The sequence below is a fragment of the Anser brachyrhynchus genome (genome assembly GCF_964034855.1).
Source record: "Anser brachyrhynchus genome assembly, contig: SCAFFOLD_484, whole genome shotgun sequence".
NCBI classification, from domain to species: Eukaryota; Metazoa; Chordata; class Aves; order Anseriformes; family Anatidae; genus Anser; species Anser brachyrhynchus.
The window spans coordinates 36,402-52,399 of NW_027663837.1; the positions used below are offsets into that span (position 1 = coordinate 36,402).

General features: G+C 69.5%; 1 protein-coding gene across 1 annotated transcript in view; it reads right to left on the bottom strand.

The window, feature by feature from the left end:
• Nucleotides 1-15,832, bottom strand: part of LOC308186760 (ryanodine receptor 1-like) — a gene marked incomplete at both ends in the record, with an annotated part of 52,230 nt that extends 36,398 nt beyond the window's left edge. The window contains 16 exon segments of the mRNA XM_080608933.1: nt 814-1,006; nt 2,130-2,371; nt 3,361-3,494; nt 4,074-4,192; nt 4,506-4,601; nt 6,054-6,189; nt 7,757-7,943; nt 8,520-8,641; nt 9,990-10,145; nt 11,097-11,253; nt 12,757-12,834; nt 12,940-13,033; nt 13,127-13,220; nt 14,960-15,055; nt 15,057-15,073; nt 15,754-15,832. Of these exon segments, the coding sequence (XP_080465059.1) occupies nt 814-1,006; nt 2,130-2,371; nt 3,361-3,494; nt 4,074-4,192; nt 4,506-4,601; nt 6,054-6,189; nt 7,757-7,943; nt 8,520-8,641; nt 9,990-10,145; nt 11,097-11,253; nt 12,757-12,834; nt 12,940-13,033; nt 13,127-13,220; nt 14,960-15,055; nt 15,057-15,073; nt 15,754-15,832 (2,000 nt within the window).
• Nucleotides 15,833-15,998: the final 166 nt, after the last annotated feature.

The window sequence follows — 15,998 nt, forward strand, 5'->3', positions numbered from 1 at the left end:
GCATCCCCAGCCCCATAGCTGCCCCATAGCATCCCCTACGCATCCTTAGCCCCATAGCATCCCCTATGCAGCACCCCCAGCCCCACAGCAGCCCCATAGCATCCCCTATGCATCCTTAGCCCCATAGCAGCCCCCACGAGGCATCCCCAGCCCCATAGCAGCCCTTATAAAGCATCCCTGGCCCCATAGCAGCCCCCATGCCTCATCCTCAGCCCCACATCACCCCCACACAGCACCCCCAGCCCCATAGCATCCCCTATGCAGCACCCCCAGCCCCACAGCAGCCCCATAGCAGCCCCCATGCACCATCCCCAGCCCCACATCACCCCCATGCACCACCCCCAGCCCCATAGCATCCCTTATAAAGCATCCCCAGCGACACAGCGGCCCCATAGCAGCCCCTATGCAGCATCCCCAGCCCCACAGCGGCCCCATAGCAGCCCCCATGCACCATCCCCAGCCCCACACCACCCCCATGCAGCACCCCCAGCCCCACAGCAGCCCCTATGCAGCACCCCCAGCCCCACAGCAGCCCCATAGCAGCCCCTACGCATCCTTAGCCCCATAGCAGCCCCCACGAGGCATCCCCAGCCCCATAGCAGCCCTTATAAAGCATCCCTGGCCCCATAGCAGCCCCCACGCATCATCCCCAGCCCCACATCACCCCAACGCAGCACCCCCAGCCCCACATCACCCCCATGTACCACCCCCAGCCCCACAGCACCCCCAACACCCCAGCCCCAGCCCCCCCCCCCCAGCCCCACATCACCCCCACTGCCCCCCAGCAGCCCCCCCACCATCCCGGCCCCTCACTTGACGCCGGCGGAGAAGCTGACGACGGGGAAGAAGAGGGCGTCGAGGTTGAAGTTCTCGAACATGCCCTGCACGGGGCAGCCATTGAGGCGGAAGGAGATGCTGGGCACCCCCAGGTCCAGGCAGCAGCTCACCACGTCCCCCGCCGCCAGCGCGTGCTGCTGCGGGGACGCCACCGCGCGCGCCACCCCGCCTGGGGGGGGGGAGGGCAGAAAGGTGAGGGGGGGGGCGAGGGAAAAGGGGAGGGTGAAGAAAAAATACGGGGGACAAAGGAGGAGGAGGACGAGGAGGAAGACGAGGACGAAGGAGGAGGATGGAGGAGGAGGATGATGGAGGACAATGCGAAGGAGGATGGAGGACGGAGGATGAAGACGGAGGAGGACAGAGGTAGAGCACGGAGGAGGAGGACGGAGGACAGAGGATGAAGACAAGGCGGACGGAGGATGAAGATGAGGAGGATGGAGGCGAGGACAAGGAAGATGGAGGATGGAGGACAAAAGAGGAGGACGGAGGAGGACAAAGTGGAGGAGGACGGAGGACAGAGGATGAAGACGGAGGAGGACGGAGGATGGAGGACAAATAGGAAGACGATGGAGGACAATGCGAAGGAGGATGGAGGACAGAGGACGAAGACGGAGGACAGAGGTAGAGCACGGAGGAGGAGGATGGAGGACAGAGGATGAAGACAAGGTGGACGGAGGACAGGACAACAGAGGGCGAAGATGAGGAGGATGGAGGCAAGGACAAGGAAGATGGAGGATGGAGGACAAAAGAGGAGGACGGAGGAGGACAAAGTGGAGGAGGACGGAGGACGGAGGACGAAGACGGAGGAGGACGGAGGACAGAGGACAGCAAAGGATGAGAAGGACGGAGGACAGAGGATGAAGACAAGGTGGACGGAGGATGAAGATGAGGAGGATGGAGGCGAAGATGGAGGACGGAGGAGGAGGATGAGGAAGACGGAGGATGGAGAAGGAGGATGGAGGACAGAGGACGAAGACGGAGGAGGACGAGGATGGAGGTAGAGCATGGAGGAGGATGGAGGACAAAGGAGAAAGACGAGGACGGAGGACAGAGAAGGAAGATAAGGATGGAGGAGGAAGATGAGGATGGAGGATGAGGATGGAGGATGAAGATAAGGATGGAGGACAAAGACGATGAGGATGGTGGACAACGAGGATGGAGAACGAGAGTAGAGGAGGAAAACAAGGACGGAGGAGGAGGAAGGCAAGGACGAAGGAGGACAAGGACAGAGGCTGAAGACGAGGGCAACAGGGATGACGATGAGGATGGAGGAGGAGGAGGAGGCCAGGTACCTGCCCAGAGGTGGAGGCCGTCGAAGGCGAAGGAGTAGAGGTCGTCGCCGGCGCCGTTGCCCCCCCAGCCCTCGCCGCCCCCCGGGTAGGGGCTGTAGCCCTCGGCCATGGCCCAGCCGACGCGCAGGTGGGTGGCCCGGGCCGTGGCGAAGGGCTGCACGTGCTCCACCAGCACCTCGAAGTACCAGCGCGGGTACTGCGTCGAGCCCTCGTGCGTGCCCAGGAAGATGTTGGGGCGCACGCTGCGGGGAGGGGGTGAGCGCGGGGGGGGGGGGGGCACCCTGAGACCCCCAGCGGCACCCCGAGACCCCCAGGAGCACCCCAAGGGCCCCCCTCCGAGCTCCTCAGGAACACCCCAAGACCACCCGGAGTCCCTCAGGGTGCCCCTGGACTCCCCCAAGACCCCCGGGAACGCCCTGAGACCCCCGGGAACAGCCCCAAGACCCCCCCGTGACCCCCCCCAGGAACACCCCGAGATGCTCCAGGATGTCCCAGGACTTCTCCAAGACCCCCAAGACCCCCCCAAAGCCCCCAGAACCCTCCCAAGGCCCCATGAACACCCCCCCCCCCCAGGACCCCCCAGAACCCCTCCAGGACCCCCAGGAACCCTCCAAACCTCCCGGAACCCCTAGGACACCCCCTGGACCCCCCAGAACTCCCCCAAGCCCCCTCCAGGACACCCCAACCCCCCCCCAAGACCCCCTCTAGAACCCCCAGGACCCCCAGGGAACCCACTCAGGACCCCCAAGACCCCCTTAGAACCCCCAGGACCCCCAGGGAACCCACTCAGGACCCCCAAGACCCCCTTAGAACCCCCAGGAACCCCTCTAAGACCCTCCGACCCCCCCCCCCCAAAACTCCCCCATGCCCCCTCCAGGACCCCCAGGACCCCTAAGAACCTCCCCAGGACCCCCCAAACCCCCCCAAGACCCCCTCCAGGACCCCCCAAGACTCCCCAGAAGTCCCCCAGGACCCCCCATGCCCCCTCCAGGACCCCCAGGACCCCTAAGAACCTCCCCAGGACCCCCCAAACCCCCCCAAGACCCCCTCCAGGACCCCCCAAGACCCCCCAGAAGTCCCCCAGGACCCCCCATGCCCCCTCCAGGACCCCCAGGACCCCTAAGAACCTCCCCAGGACCCTGCAAACCCCCCTAAGACCCCCTCCAGGACCCCCCAGGACCCCCCAAGACCCCCTCCAGGACCCCCCAAAGACCCCCCCGGCCCCCCCCACCTGGTGACGTAGTTGACCAGCCCGGTCTGCAGCAGCAGGTCGCGCCGGGGCAGCAGGTTCTCGGTGATGAGGTTCTGGTTGGAGCGCACGGCCACCGCGTTGCACACGCACAGCGAGCACAGCACGTCCAGCACCTGCCGGGGGGGGGGTTTGCACACGCGTGTGACCGCGCACAGTCGCGGGTGACCTTGCACGATCGCGTGTAATCTCGCGCGCGCACGCATGTGACCTTGCATGAGCGCGACCTTGCGTGCACGCGTGTGGCCTCCGTGCATGCGCGTGGCCTCCGTGCACAAGCGTGGCCTCCGTGCACAAGCGTGGCCTCCGTGCACACGCGTGGCCTCCGTGCACATGCGTGGCCTCCGTGCACGCGCGTGACCTCTGTGCACACGCGTGACCTCCGTGCACGCGCGTGGCCTCCATGCATGCGCGTGGCCTCCGTGCATGCGCGTGGCCTCCGTGTGGCCTCTGTGCACACGCGTGGCCTCCGTGCACGTGTGTGGCCTCTGTGTACACATGTGGCCTCCGTGCACAAGCGTGGCCTCCATGCACGCGTGTGGCCTCCTTGCACACACGTGGCCTCTGTGCACACGCGTGTGGCCTCCATGCACACGTGTGGCCTCCGTGTGGCCTCCGTGCACACGCGTGGCCTTGCACACGCATGGTGGGGGGGGTAGGGGGGAGGGCGGGGCTTGCACGCGCGCGTGCCCGACCTTGTGGTTGCGGCCGTGCTTGTCGAGCAGGGAGATGATGGACTTGATGTGGTTCTCCTGGATGATGTTGAGCACCTCGGGGCTCTCGATCAGCACGCAGTACAGCACCTCCAGGATGCCTGCGGGGCCCCCGGGGAGTCCTCAGCCCCGCACGGGGGGGGGGGTCCCGGCCCCGTAAGGAGGTGCCCGGCCCCAAACGGGGGCCCCCGACCCCATAGGGAGGCCCCCAGCCCCACACGGGGGTCCCCAGCCCCACAGGGAGGGCCCCTCAACCCCATTGATCTCCACCCCCATGCAAGGGTCCCTGGCCCTATAAGGGGGTCCCTGGCCCTATAAGGGGGTCCCTGGCCCTATGGGGGGTCCACGGCCCCTTTTGGGGGGGTCCCAGCCCCTTGGGGGGTCCCGGCCCTGTACCGGGGGGGTCCCACGCACCCGAGGAGGCCTCGAGGCGGTCCAGCTTGCTGACCAGCCAGTCCAGGTTGGTGGAGAACAGGGCGCAGTTGGAGCGGTTCCCCCGGATCAGCGAGGCTGGGGGGGGGAACAAGGGTCAGAGCCCCCCCCGGGGCACCCCACGCTGCCCCCCTGCAACCCCCAGGTGCCCCCCATGACCCCCCCATACCCCCCCCACAACCCCCATATCCCCCATGACCCCCCCCAAGATCCCCCCCCCCCACATCCCCTACAACCCCCCTTCATACCCCCCCAGGTGCCCCCCACGACCCCCATATCCTCCATGGACCCCCCCCCACGACCCCGCCCTTACCACCCCTACCCCCTCCATAACCCCCCCCCCATAACCCCCCAATACCCCCCCCATACCCCCCCTGTTATACCCTCCCCCCACACCCCTCATACCCCCCCAGGTGCCCCCCATGACCCCCCCCATATCCTCACCCACACCCCCCAATACCCCCCCACACCCCCCCACGACCCCCCCCATACCCCCCCACACACCCCCCATACCTCCCCCACATCCCCCCACGACCCCCCACCCACACCTCCCACCACCCCCCACGCCCCCCACGCCCCCCAATACCCCCCCACATCCCCCCCCGCACCCGTCCACGACCCCCCCACCCCCCCTACGACCCCCCCATACCCCCACACACACCCCCCATACCTCCCCACATCCCCCCACGACCCCCCACCCCCACCTCCCACACCCCCCACGCCCCCCAATACCCCCCCACATCCCCCCCCACACCCCTCCACGACCCCCCCACCCCCTCCACGACCCCCCCATACCCCCACACACACCCCCCATACCCCCCCCACATCCCCCCACGACCCCCCACCCCCACCTCCCACGCCCCCCATACCCCCCCACGCCCCCCAATACCCCCCAGATCCCCCCCACACCCCTCCACGACCCCCCACCCCCACCTCCCACCCCCCCACGCCCCCCCTGCCCCCCAATACCCCCCCACATCCCCCCCCATATCCTCCCACGACCCCCCACCCCCACCTCCCACACCCCCCACACCCCCCATACCCCCCCCCCGCCCCCCAATACCCCCCAGATCCCCCCCCAATACCCCCCCCAGATCCCCCCCACACCCCTCCACGACCCCCCACCCCCACCTCCCACCCCCCCACGCCCCCCCTGCCCCCCAATACCCCCCCACATCCCCCCCCATATCCTCCCACGACCCCCCACCCCCACCTCCCACAGCCCCCACACCCCCCATACCCCCCCCACCCCCCCCAATACCCCCCAGATCCCCCCACACACCCCTCCACGACCCCCCCACCCCCTCCACGACCCCCCCATACCCTCACACACCCCCCCCATACCCCCCCCACATCCCCCCACGACCCCCCACCCCCACCTCCCACACCCCCCATACCCCCCCACGCCCCCCAATACCCCCCCACATCCCCCCCACACCCCTCCACGACCCCCCACCCCCACCTCCCACCCCCCCCCCACGCCCCCCCTGCCCCCCAATACCCCCCCCCCCCCCGCCCCCCGCCGCCCACCCAGCAGCTCGTAGAGCAGGTTGACGATCTCCTTCCAGGAGGCCGCGGCCTCGTCCCCGGCCAGCTCGGCGAAGTGCGCGGCCGTGCTGTACTCGCTCAGCCGGTCGATGCACGTCAGCACCAGCCGGATCATGCCCTGCGAGCGGCCCCGTGAGCAGCCCCCCGGCCCTACAGCACCCCACGGCCGTGCCAGTGTCCCCCGGCCCTACAGCACCCCCACGGCCGTGCCAGTGTCCCCCGGCCCTACGAGCATCCCCACGAGCATCCCCTATAACCCTACACCCCCCCAGCCCCATAAGCATCCCCATGAGCATCCCCCCGGCCCTACAACACCCCCATGGCCGTGCCAGTGTCCCCCGGCCCTACAAGCATCCCCACATCCCCACGAGCATCCCCTATAACCCTGCACCCCTATCAGCGTCCCCACGACCCCGCAAGCACCCCAAAAGCCCCCCCCCAGGGACCCCCAACAGCCCCCAAAGCCCCCAGAAAGCCACCAAGGCACCCCGAAGCCCCCCCCCCCCCCAAAGCCCCCCAGGGACCCCCAAAAGCTCCCCAGGGACCCCCAAAAAGCTCCTCAGCCACCCCCCGAAGCCCCCCAGGAACCCCTAAAAGCCCCCCAGGAACCCCCCAAAGCCCCCCAGGGACCCCCCAAAGCCCCCCAGGGACCCCCCAAAGCCCCCCAGAAGCCCCCCCAGGGACCCCAAAAAGCCCCCCCCCAAAGCCTCCTGTGCCCCCCACACACCCCCAAAGCCCCCCAGGGACCCCTCAAAGCCCCCCCCCAAAGCCCCCTGTACCCCCCAGACACCCCCAAAGCCCCCCAGGGACCCCCCAAAGCCCCCCAGAAGCCCACCAGGGACCCCAAAAAGCCCCCCAGGAACCCCCAAAGCCCCCCCCCCCAAAGCCCCCTGTGCCCCCCAAACACCCCCAAAGCCCCCCAGGGACCCCCCAAAGCCCCCCAAACACCACCAAAGCCCCTCAGGAACCCCCCAAAGCCCCCCCCAAAGCCCCCTGTGCCCCCCAAACACCCCCAAAGCCCCCCAGGGACCCCCCAAAGCCCCCCAAACACCACCAAAGCCCCTCAGGAACCCCCCAAAGCCCCCCCCAAAGCCCCCTGTGCCCCCCAAACACCCCCAAAGCCCCCCAGGGACCCCCCAAAGCCCCCCAAACACCACCAAAGCCCCTCAGGAACCCCCCAAAGCCCCCCCCAAAGCCCCCTGTGCCCCCCAAACACCCCCAAAGCCCCCCAGGGACCCCCCAAAGCCCCCCAAACACCACCAAAGCCCCTCAGGAACCCCCCAAAGCCCCCCCCAAAGCCCCCTGTGCCCCCCAAACACCCCCAAAGCCCCCCAGGGACCCCCCAAAGCCCCCCAAACACCACCAAAGCCCCTCAGGAACCCCCCAAAGCCCCCCCCAAAGCCCCCTGTGCCCCCCAAACACCCCCAAAGCCCCCCAGGGACCCCCCAAAGCCCCCCAAACACCACCAAAGCCCCTCAGGAACCCCCCAAAGCCCCCCCCAAAGCCCCCTGTGCCCCCCAAACACCCCCAAAGCCCCCCAGGGACCCCCCAAAGCCCCCCAAACACCACCAAAGCCCCTCAGGAACCCCCCAAAGCCCCCCCCAAAGCCCCCTGTGCCCCCCAAACACCCCCAAAGCCCCCCAGGAACCCCCCAAAGCCCCCCCAGGGACCCCCCGCGCCCCCACCTCCTCCTGGAAGAGGTTCTGGCGGCTGCGCAGGGCGCGCAGGCGGCTCTGGCGCTCCTCGTGCCGCAGCTCGGCCGGGGGGTGCTCGAAGTACCCGATGAGGTCCCGCAGGCTCAGGATCACCGCCCCGATCGGCAGCGCCCCCGGGGCCCCCCCCCGGCCCTTCCCGCTCAGGCTGTCCAGGCCCCTGGGGGGGGGCACACACGGGGGGTCAGACACAGGAAAAAAAACCCATTGCGCCTCTCCTACCCCAAATTTTGTCTCTTCTGACCCTATATCCTACAGCCCCTCCTGACCCCAAATCCTGCAGCCCCTGGTCCCCAAATCCTGCTGTCTTACCCCAAATCCTGCCGCCCCTCCTGACCCCAAATCTCGCCCCTCCTGACCCCAAATTTCACCGTCTGTCCCCAAATCTCGCCCCTTCTGACCCCAAATCCTGCAGCCCCTTCTGACCCCAAATCTCACCCCTCCTCTCCCCAAATCTTGCCCCTTTTCCCCCGTATCTCGCCCCATTCCCCCCCCCAGATTTGGCCCCTTTTCCCCCAAATCTCGCCCCTTTTCCCCCCACACCCTGCCCCATCCCTCCCCAAATTTTACCCCCCCCCCCAATCCCCCAGCCCCTCCTGACCCCGAATTGCATCCCTTTCGACCCCCAAATCTCGCCCCTTTTCCCCCGTATCTCGCCCCATTCCCCCCCCAGGTTTGGCCCCTTTTCCCCCAAATCTCGCCCCTTTCCCCCCCCAGACCCCCCCCCGGCGCCCACCGGATGAAGACCCCGTAGAGCCCGGCCGTGCTGTAGATCATGCGGGCCGCCTGCGACTCCTGGCGCTGGGAGCGGGACAGGGACAGCGCGTCGTCCATGTGCCCCTCCTGGTGCAGGATGGCCTGGGCGGGGGGGGAAGGGGGGGGGTCAGTGGGACCCCCGGACACCCCCAAAGCCCACCCCCGGACCCCCAGAGACACCCCCCAGAAACCCCCAGCGATGCCCCAAATCCGCCCCGGTCCCCCAGTGAGACCCCCCCAAAGCCCCCCCGATGATGTCCCAAAGCCCCCCAGACCCCTAGAGACCCCCCAAAACCCCCCAGAGACCCCCCCCCAAAGCCCCCCAGAGACCCCCCAAAGATCCCCCAGAGACCCCCCAGAGCCCCCCAGCAATGCTCCGAAGTCCCCCCAAGACCCCCTCCCAAGAGTACCCTGCCCCCCCAGCCCCCCAGAGACCCCCCAAAACCCCCCAGAGACCCCCCCAAAGCCCCCCAGAGACCCCCCAGAGCCCCCCAGCAATGCTCCGAAGTCCCCCCAAGACCCCCTCCCAAGAGTACCCTGCCCCCCCCAGCCCCCAGAGACCTCCCAAAACCCCCCAGAGACCCCTCCAAAGCCCCCCCCAAGCTCCTCAGAGACCCCCCCAACTCCCCCAAAGCCCCCCAGAGGCCCCCCAAATCCCGCCCAAAGCCCCCCAGAGACCCCCCAAAACCCCCCAGAGACCCCCCCAACTCCCCCAAAGCCACCCAGCAATGCCCCAAGCCCCCCAGAGACCCCCCCAAAACCCCCAGAGACCCCCCCCAAAGCCCCCCAGAGACTCCCCAAATCCCCCCCAAAGCCCCCCAGTGATGCCCCAAATCCCGCCCAAAGCCCCCCAGAGCCCCCCAAAATCCCCCCCAAGCCCCCCAGAGACCCCCCAAAACCCCCCAGAGACCCCCCCAACTCCCCCAAAGCCGCCCAGCAATGCCCCAAGCCCCCCCGAGACCCCCCCAAATCCCCCCCAAAGCCCCCCAGTGAGGCCCTGAATCCTGCCCAAAGCCCCCCAGAGCCCCCCAAAATCCCCCCCAAGCCCCCCAGAGACCCCCCAAAATCCCCCCAAAGCCCCCCAGAGACCCCCCAAATCCCACCCAAAGCCCCCAGTGAGGCCCCGAATCCTGCCCAAAACCCCCCAGAGCCCCCCAAAATCCCCCCCAAAGCCCCCCAGAGACCCCCAAAACCCCCCAGAGACCCCCAACTCCCCCAAAGCCGCCCAGCAATGCCCCAAGCCCCCCAGAGACCCCCCCAAAATCCCCCCCAAAACCCCCCAGAGACCCCCCCAACTCCCCCAAAGCCGCCCAGCAATGCCCCAAGCCCCCCCGAGACCCCCCCAAATCCCCCCAAAGCCCCCCAGTGAGGCCCCGAATCCCGCCCAAAGCCCCCCAGAGCCCCCCAAAATCCCCCCCAGCGATGCCCCAGCGCCCCCCCCGGCCCCCACCTTCCTCTTGAGCAGCCCGAGGCGCATCGCCTTGGTGTCGGCGGCGGCGTAGGTGAGCCAGAGCCCCGAGGCGGCGTGCTGCACGAAGCACAGCGACTCCCCGTACTTGATCTCGGGGGGGCCCACGTCCCGCTTGGCCGCCGCCTCCAGCTTCTCCTGCGGGGGGGGGGGGGTGTCAGGGTGCAGGGACCCCATGGGGGGGGGAACCCCAAAGGGACCCGCAGGGGGAGGGGGCACCCCAACGGGACCCATGGAGGGGGGGGGGGGGGTGTATAGGGACAGGGACCCCATGGGGGGGGGAGCCCAATGGGATCCAAATGGGGAGGGGGGACCCCATAGGGACCCACAGGGGGGTAGACCCCATTGGGTCCTGTGTGGGGAGGGGGGACCCCAGTGGGGACCTGTGTGGGGAGGGGGGACCCCCAGTGGGGACCTGTGTGGGGAGGGGGGATCCCAGTGGGGATCCACGTGGGGAGGGGGGACCCCCAGTGGGGATCCACGTGGGGAGGGGGGGCCCCCAATGGGACCCGCGGGGGGGAGCTTTATAGGGACAGGGACCCCATGGGGACCTGCAGGTTAGGGGACAGGGACATATAGGACCAGGGACCCCATTGGGACCCCTGTGGGGAGCTATATGGGGACAGCGACCCCATCGGGGACCTGGTTTGGGGATGGGGACCCCACTGGGACCCGTGCTGGGAGCTGTATGGGGACCTGCAGGGGACTGGGACGGGACCGGGATGGGGACCAGGATGGGGACTGGTATGGGGCTGAGGGCCAGGACAGGGACAGATCCACGATGGGGACCTGATGGGGATGGGGACCCAAAAGGGGCCAGGATGGGGCTGAGGACCAGGACAGGACCAGATCCACGATGGGGACCGGGACAGGACCTGGATGGGGACGGGAGCTGGATGGGGACCTAAAGGGTACTGGGATGGGAATGGGGTTGAGGACCAGGACCAGGACAGGATGGGGACGGGACCACGACGGAGACCAGAATGGCACCAGGACCGTGACCGCCCCAAGATGGCACCCCCGGGGATGGCACCCCCCAGGACGGGACCCCCCCCCCAGGAGGGGACCCCCCCCCAGCGCCCTTCGCACCTTGGAGGCGCGGAAGCAGAAGGCGGAGGCGCGGGTGCTGGCGGCGGCCGCCTCCACCACGGCCAGGCCGCGCTCCTCCGTCAGCGCCAGGTAGCGCCCCGTGGTGACGTGGCGCACGCGGAACGGCTGGCCCCAGCGCAGGTGGCTGCCGCTCCAGCTGGGGGGGACAGGGGGGACACTGGGGGTCATGGGGACATGGGGACATTGGGGGTCATGGGGGGGACGTGGGGACATCGGGGGTCATGGGGACATGGGGACATTGGGGGTCATGGGGACATGGGGACATTGGGGGTCATGGGGGGACGTGGGGACATCGGGGGTCACAGGGGGACGTGGGGACATTGGAGGTCACGGGGACATGGGGACACATGGGGGCAGAACGGCTGGCCCCAGCGCAGGTGGCTGCCGCTCCAGCTGGGGGGACACTGGGGGTCACGGGGGGGACGTGGGGGCATCAGGGGGTCACGGGGACATGGGGACATTGGGGGTCACGGGGGGACATGGGGACATCGGGGGTCATGGGGACGTGGGGACATTGGGGGTCATGGGGACATGGGGGCATCGGGGGTCACGGGGGGACGTGGGGACACAGAGAAGGGATACGGGGACAATGGGGACACAGGGTCAGGGGGGTGTGGGGACACGGGGAAGGGACACGGGGGCAATGGGGACACGGGGACACGGGGTCAGGGGCTGTGGGGACACGGGAATGGGACACGGGGACAATGGGGACACGGGGACACGGGGTCAGGGGCTGTGGGGACACGGGAATGGGACACGGGGACAATGGGGACACGGGGTCACGGGGACAATGGGGACACGGGGAAGGGACACGGGGACAATGGGGACACGGGGACACAGGGTCAGGGGGACAATGGGGACACGGGGAAGGGACACGGGGACCACGGGGACACGGGGTCAGGGGTGTGGGGACACGGGGATGGGACACGGGGACAATGGGGACACGGGGACACGGGGTCAGGGGCTGTGGGGACACGGGGATGGGACACGGGGACAATGGGGACACGGGGACACGGGGTCAGGGGCTGTGGGGACACGGGGAAGGGACACGGGGACAATGGGGACACGGGGACACGGGGTCGGGGGGCTGTGGGGACACGGGAATGGGACACGGGGACAATGGGGACACGGGGACACGGGGTCAGGGGCTGTGGGGACACGGGAATGGGACACGGGGACAATGGGGACACGGGGTCACGGGGGACAATGGGGGACACGGGGAAGGGACACGGGGACCACGGGGACACGGGGTCAGGGGTGTGGGGACACGGGGATGGGACACGGGGACAATGGGGACACGGGGACACGGGGTCAGGGGCTGTGGGGACACGGGGAAGGGACACGGGGACAATGGGGGACACGGGGACACGGGGTCAGGGGCTGTGGGGACACGGGGAAGGGACACGGGGACAATGGGGACACGGGGACATGGGGTCAGGGTCTGTGGGGACACGGGGACACAACCTGGGGACACGGGGACGTGCCGCAGGGACACGGCGCGGGGACGCAGGGGTGTGCGATAGGGACGTGGGGCGCACAGCCCGGGGACAGGGGGACACAGGGGGGCAGGGGGGGACCCGAGGGGACAGGGGGGGACACGGGGAGGGGGGGACACGGGGGCCACGGGCCCCCCCCCCACCTGATGCGCAGCGGCTCCAGGCGCCACAGGGAGCGCGCGTGGGTGCAGACGGCCCCCCCCTCGTAATTAACCACGCTGCTGTGGGGACACCGACGGGTCGGGGGGGGGTGGGGTGGGCGGGAGGGTCCCAAGGGACCCCCCCCACCCCCACCCCCAAAAAAATTGGGGGACCCCCCCCCAAACCTGAGCTCGCCGCCCGGCTCCGGCGCCGAGGGGCTGAGGCACTCGTCCATGTGGCCGTGGAAGAGGCGCAGGACGTGGCCGCCCGTCACGTAGCCTGGGGGGGGGGCACACATATAAATTTGGGGTGGGGGGGGGGGTCACTCGGGCCGGGGGGGGGGGCACCCAAGGGTGCTGGGCCCGCGCCCACCTTCCTCGGAGCCCGAGCAGATGGGGTTCATGTTCCACAGCGTCTGCATGAAGGAGGCGTCCGCCTGCAGCTCCCCGCTGGCTGTCGAGAGGTGCTGGGGGGGGGCACGGGGGGGGGCGTCAGCGGGGAGACCCCCCCCAGGGGGAATCCCCAGGGACCCCCCCCCAGGGAGACCCAATTTACAGGGAGACCCCCCCAGGAGATGCCCCCAGGGTGACCCCCTCGGGGACCCCCCCCCTAAGGACCCCCCAGGGGACCCCCCCCCCAAGGACCCCCCAGGGGACCCCCCCCCACCCACAAGGAGACCCCCCCACAGGGACACCCCCCCCACAGGGACCCCCCCCATTCACAGGGAGACCCCCCCCCCAGGGGGACCCCCCCCCCAGGAGCCCCCCCCACGAAGACCCCTCCCAGGGTCCCCACACCCCCAGAGAGCCCCCCGGGGACACCCCCCCCCCCCCCCAGGAGACCCCCTCCCAGGACCCCACACGCAGGGGGAACCCCCCCCCCCCGGCAGCTCTTGCATGCCCCCCTTTCACCACGGCCCCAGCCCTCGCACGCCCCTCGCATGCCACTGACCCCTGCACACCCCTCGCACGCCCCCAGCCCTTGCACACCCCTGGCCCTTGCACACCCCTTGCACACCCCCAGCCCTTGCATGCCACTGACCCTTGCACACCCCTTGCACACCCCCCACCCCTTGCACGCCCCTGGCCCTTGCACACCCCTTGCACACCCCCACCCCTTGCACGCCCCTGGCCCTTGCACTGACTCTTGCACGCCCCTCGCACGCCCCCAGCCCTCGCACGCCACTGGCCCCTGCACGCCCCTAACGTGCCCTCGCACGCCCCCAGCCCTCGCACGCCCCTTGCACGCCACTGACCCTCGCACGCCACTGACCCTTGCACACCCCTTGCACGCCGCCAGCCCTTGCACACCCCTCACATGCCCCTTGCACTCCCCCAGCCCTCACATTCCCCTTGCACACCCCTTGCATGCCCTTGCACGCCACTGACCCTTGCACACCCCTTGCACGCCACCAGCCCTTGCACGCCCCCCGGCCCTTGCACTGACCCTTGCACACCCCTCGCACGCCCCCAACCCTCGCATGCCACTGGCCCCTGCACACCCCTAGCGTGCCCTCGCACGCCCCCAGCCCTCGCACGCCCCTCGCACACCCCTTGCACTCCCCCAGCCCTCACATTCCCCTTGCACACCCCCAGCCCTTGCATGCCACTGACCCTTGCACGCCCCCAACCCTTGCACGCCACCGGCCCTTGCACTGCCTTTGCACACCCCTTGCACGCCCCCACCCCTTGCACGCCCCTGGCCCTTGCACTGCCCTTGCACACCCCTTGCACGCCGCCACCCCTTGCACACCCCTGGCCCTTGCACTGACCCTTGCACGCCCCTCACACGCCCCCAACCCTTGCACGCCCCCAGCCCTTGCACTGACCCTTGCACACCCCTTGCATGCCCCCAACCCTTGCATGCCCCTGGCCCTTGCACTGACCCTTGCACGCCCCTCGCACGCCCCCAACCCTCGCATGCCACTGGCCCCTGCACACCCCTAGCGTGCCCTCGCACGCCCCCAGCCCTCGCACGCCCCTCACACGCCCCTCGCACGCCCACTGACCCTTGCACACCCCTTGCACGCCCCCAGTCCTTGCACACCCCTTGCATGCCCCCAACCCTTGCACTGACCCTTGCACACCCCTCGCACGCCCCCAACCCTCGCACGCCACTGGCCCCTGCACGCCCCTAGCGTGCCTTCGCACGCCCCCAGCCTTCGCACGCCCCCTCGCACGCCCCTCGCACGCCTTGCACACGCACCAGGTAGCGCTCGGAGGAGACGCTGACCAGGATGAGGTCGTCGCCCACGCGCACCTTCTCGCCCTCCGAGCGCTGCTTGGACGCGGGGTGCATGGTCCCACCAGCACGCCTCGCCTGCGCACACCGGGCGTGGGGGGGGGGCACGCCGACACCCCCACCCGCACCCTATAGGGCCTGGGGGGCGGGCGCCGAGCCCAGCAGGGAGCCCCAGCACCCCAGTACGGGCACCCCGAAACTCTCGCATAGGGCCTGGGGGGAGCCAAACCCCATGGGACCCCCCCCCCGAAACCCCCACATAGGGACCCCAAAACCCCCATATAGGGCCTGGGGGACCCCAAAACCCCCATATAGGGAACCCCACAGCCCCCATATAGGGCCCGGGGGGAGCCAAACCCCATGGGACCCCCCCCCCGAAACCCCCACATAGGGACCCCAAAACCCCCATATAGAGACCCCAAAACCCCCAAATAGGGCCTGGGGGGGAGCCAAACCCCACAGACACCCCCAAAACCCCGATATAGGGACCCCCAAAACCCCCAAATAGGGACCCCCGCGATGTCTCCATAGGGCCTGGGGACACCCAAACCCCACAGAGGACCCCCTTAACCCCCCCCCCCCCATAGAGCCCCCAAACCCCACAGAGACCCCCTTAACCCCCCCCCAATAGAGAGACCAACCCCCCCAGGGACCCCTTTAACCCCCCCCAGAGCCCCCAACCCCCCCCCAGACCCCCTTAACCCCCCCGTGGAGCCCCCAGACCCCCGCGGAGCCCCCAGACCCCCCCGGCCCCGTACCCGCGGCGTCCTCCTGCAGCCCCACGTCGAAGGCCAGCTTGTCGGTGACGGAGCGCGACGTGGTCAGGCAGCTCAGGTACTGGGGGGGGCACGGGGTCAGGGGGCGGCCCCCCCCGGCCCCATAGGGACCCCCCCCCCCTCCCCCCGGCCCTATAGAGCCCCCTGGCCCCGTAGAGACCCCCACCAGAACCCATAGGGCCCCCCCCAGCCCCATAGAGCCCCCCAGGCCTCATAGAGATCCCCCC